At 46.1% G+C, this 2,100-nt stretch overlaps 1 protein-coding gene across 1 annotated transcript; it reads right to left on the bottom strand.

Moving 5' to 3' along the window:
* Window positions 1-723: 723 nt before the first annotated feature.
* On the bottom strand, window positions 724-1,552 carry LOC127774581 (NRR repressor homolog 1). The gene has a single exon (XM_052300848.1). It carries the CDS (start codon window positions 1,466-1,468, stop codon window positions 917-919), a length of 552 nt encoding a protein of 183 aa, XP_052156808.1. The 5' UTR covers window positions 1,469-1,552; the 3' UTR covers window positions 724-916.
* Window positions 1,553-2,100: the final 548 nt, after the last annotated feature.

Genomic DNA, 2,100 nt, shown 5'->3' with positions numbered 1-2,100 from the left:
TTCAGGAGATACAAACACCACCTAACCTTGTAAACTGAGTGTAACTTGGTTGGGTTTCTTGTAGTGAAACTGTTCATCCGAGTTTAGGTTACATACTTAACGTTGATCATCACATTTATACCTAATTATTTTCTCAGCTGGTAGGTTCTTTGTCTTGTGGTGAAGCTGTTCATCATCTGAGTTTAAATCATATACTTAGCATAGATCATCGCATTTATAGCAAAATATTGTTTTAGTGGTAGGTCGTCCGTCGACAACTAAATATCTACAGTTACTTTGCTAATCTCAAGATATGGTTCATGTTGCAAAATAGAAACTACCGGAAGATCGAACACCTATTCGCATTACCAAATCTTCAGAGGTGCTTAACTGCTTAAAATACTGACATTCTTCCTTAAATCCCCTTTTTGAAATGCATATATTACCGCAGTTCAAGTTTAAACTAATTGGAGTGATGTGTGTTAGTCTATCTCAAACAGGGATTGAAATTTCGTTTCCCTTGGGCAAGCTCATATCTTGCCCGAAATTTTTAGTTTTTCTTGCAATTTTTTGTGAATTTAGTCAAATTTTATTCAAATTCATTGAAAATAAGTCAAAATTTTAAATAATTTCGACCAAAAAATTTCGAAATTTCCAAAACTTCGGTCCCCCGGCAAAAAAACCAATTTCGAAATTAAAAAACCTGATCTCAAATACTAATGGTTTACCCATGCACAGCTGGGATAGTCCATGATCACCAATTTTGATAAGTACATTGCAATTTGCAAATCAAGACTGGCACATGGATTGCGTGATACTACTAGTGCTATCATACATGTGAACATTTCAAACTAGTACATCAATCAGAAAAGTCCAACGAAAATGCCTTCTGTTTCCGAAGGACCAATTCCAACGAGATCAGCTAGCTAGCTAATGTTCACTGGTCAGTGGGCCCGTGGGCCTCGACGCGGCGGCCCGGTCGGTGTTCCTCCTTCCCTTCGACGACCTCGCCTCCCTCCTGCTCGTCGTCGTCGTCCTCGGCGGCGGCGGCGGCAGCCTCCTTCTCCGTCCGCCGCTTCTCCACGGCGGCGCCGTGACCGCCGCCGCCTGATCTCTGCTTCTTCGTCGTCCTGCCGGAGCACGCCGCGTCGTCGTCGCCGGCGCCGGCGGCGGCCTCCTCGAACTCGAAGTCCTCCATCCTGAACGCCGGCCTCCACGGCGGCTCCGCGCGCCTCGCCCGCTTCCTCCCGCTCGCCCCGTCGCCATCGCCGCCGGCGGCGCCCTCCTCCCCGTTGTACCGGCTGTACATGCCCCTCAACGCCCGGATGTTGGCCAGCAGCGCGTAGAACCTCTCCACCTGCTCGTCCTCCCCGCCCACCACCGCCCCCTCCTCCTCCTCCTCCCGCCGCGCCGACAACGACGACGCCGCCGCGCCGCCGTCGTCGCCGCCGCAGCCTGGCCGCGGCGCCTTCACGTCAACTCCCTCCATATCTCCAACGATGCGAGGTGAAGATAGAGAGAGAGAGAGAGGAGAAGAAGCGAAGCGAGAGGTGGAATGGCGGTGGCGTCGTGGCTTGGAGGCGACGGGTGGTATAAATACCAGCGAGGGTAGGGGGAGGAGGGAGGGTGACGTGTCCTGTGGGGAAGCCGGCGCGCATGATCTCGTGAGAGGGGGAACTATAGTTTTAAACGTGCAAACGCCTTGACCCATCGGGGGCGATGAACTGGTCTTTGTATTTTGTTTTTTTTACTGCAATTCCATATTGCTTCATGCGTTGGACGACCAAACGGTCTCTGCTTCTCTGGTCCAATCCTAAAAAAAAAAACCCAACAAATTCGTTAGAATAATGGAGAGAGAAACAAACAAACAAAGCTTTAGTTCCTCCCCGTTTTCATACTATAAATTGTTTTGATTTTTATTAGCTAAATTTTGTTAAGTTTGATTAAATTTGTCAAAATTAAGAACATCTAAAATACTAAATTAGTTCCATTAAATCTAACAATGAATACATTTTGATAATATATTTATTTTTATATTGTAAGTATTAAAATATTTTTTATAAGCTTGACCAAATTTAAAGAAATTTGATTAACTCAAAATGATATATAATATAAAATGGA

Source organism: Oryza glaberrima, chromosome 5, assembly GCF_000147395.1.
Source record: "Oryza glaberrima chromosome 5, OglaRS2, whole genome shotgun sequence".
Classification (NCBI taxonomy): domain Eukaryota; kingdom Viridiplantae; phylum Streptophyta; class Magnoliopsida; order Poales; family Poaceae; genus Oryza; species Oryza glaberrima.
Note: the sequence above shows the minus strand (reverse complement) of the source record. Positions and strands in the feature narration are given on the sequence as shown.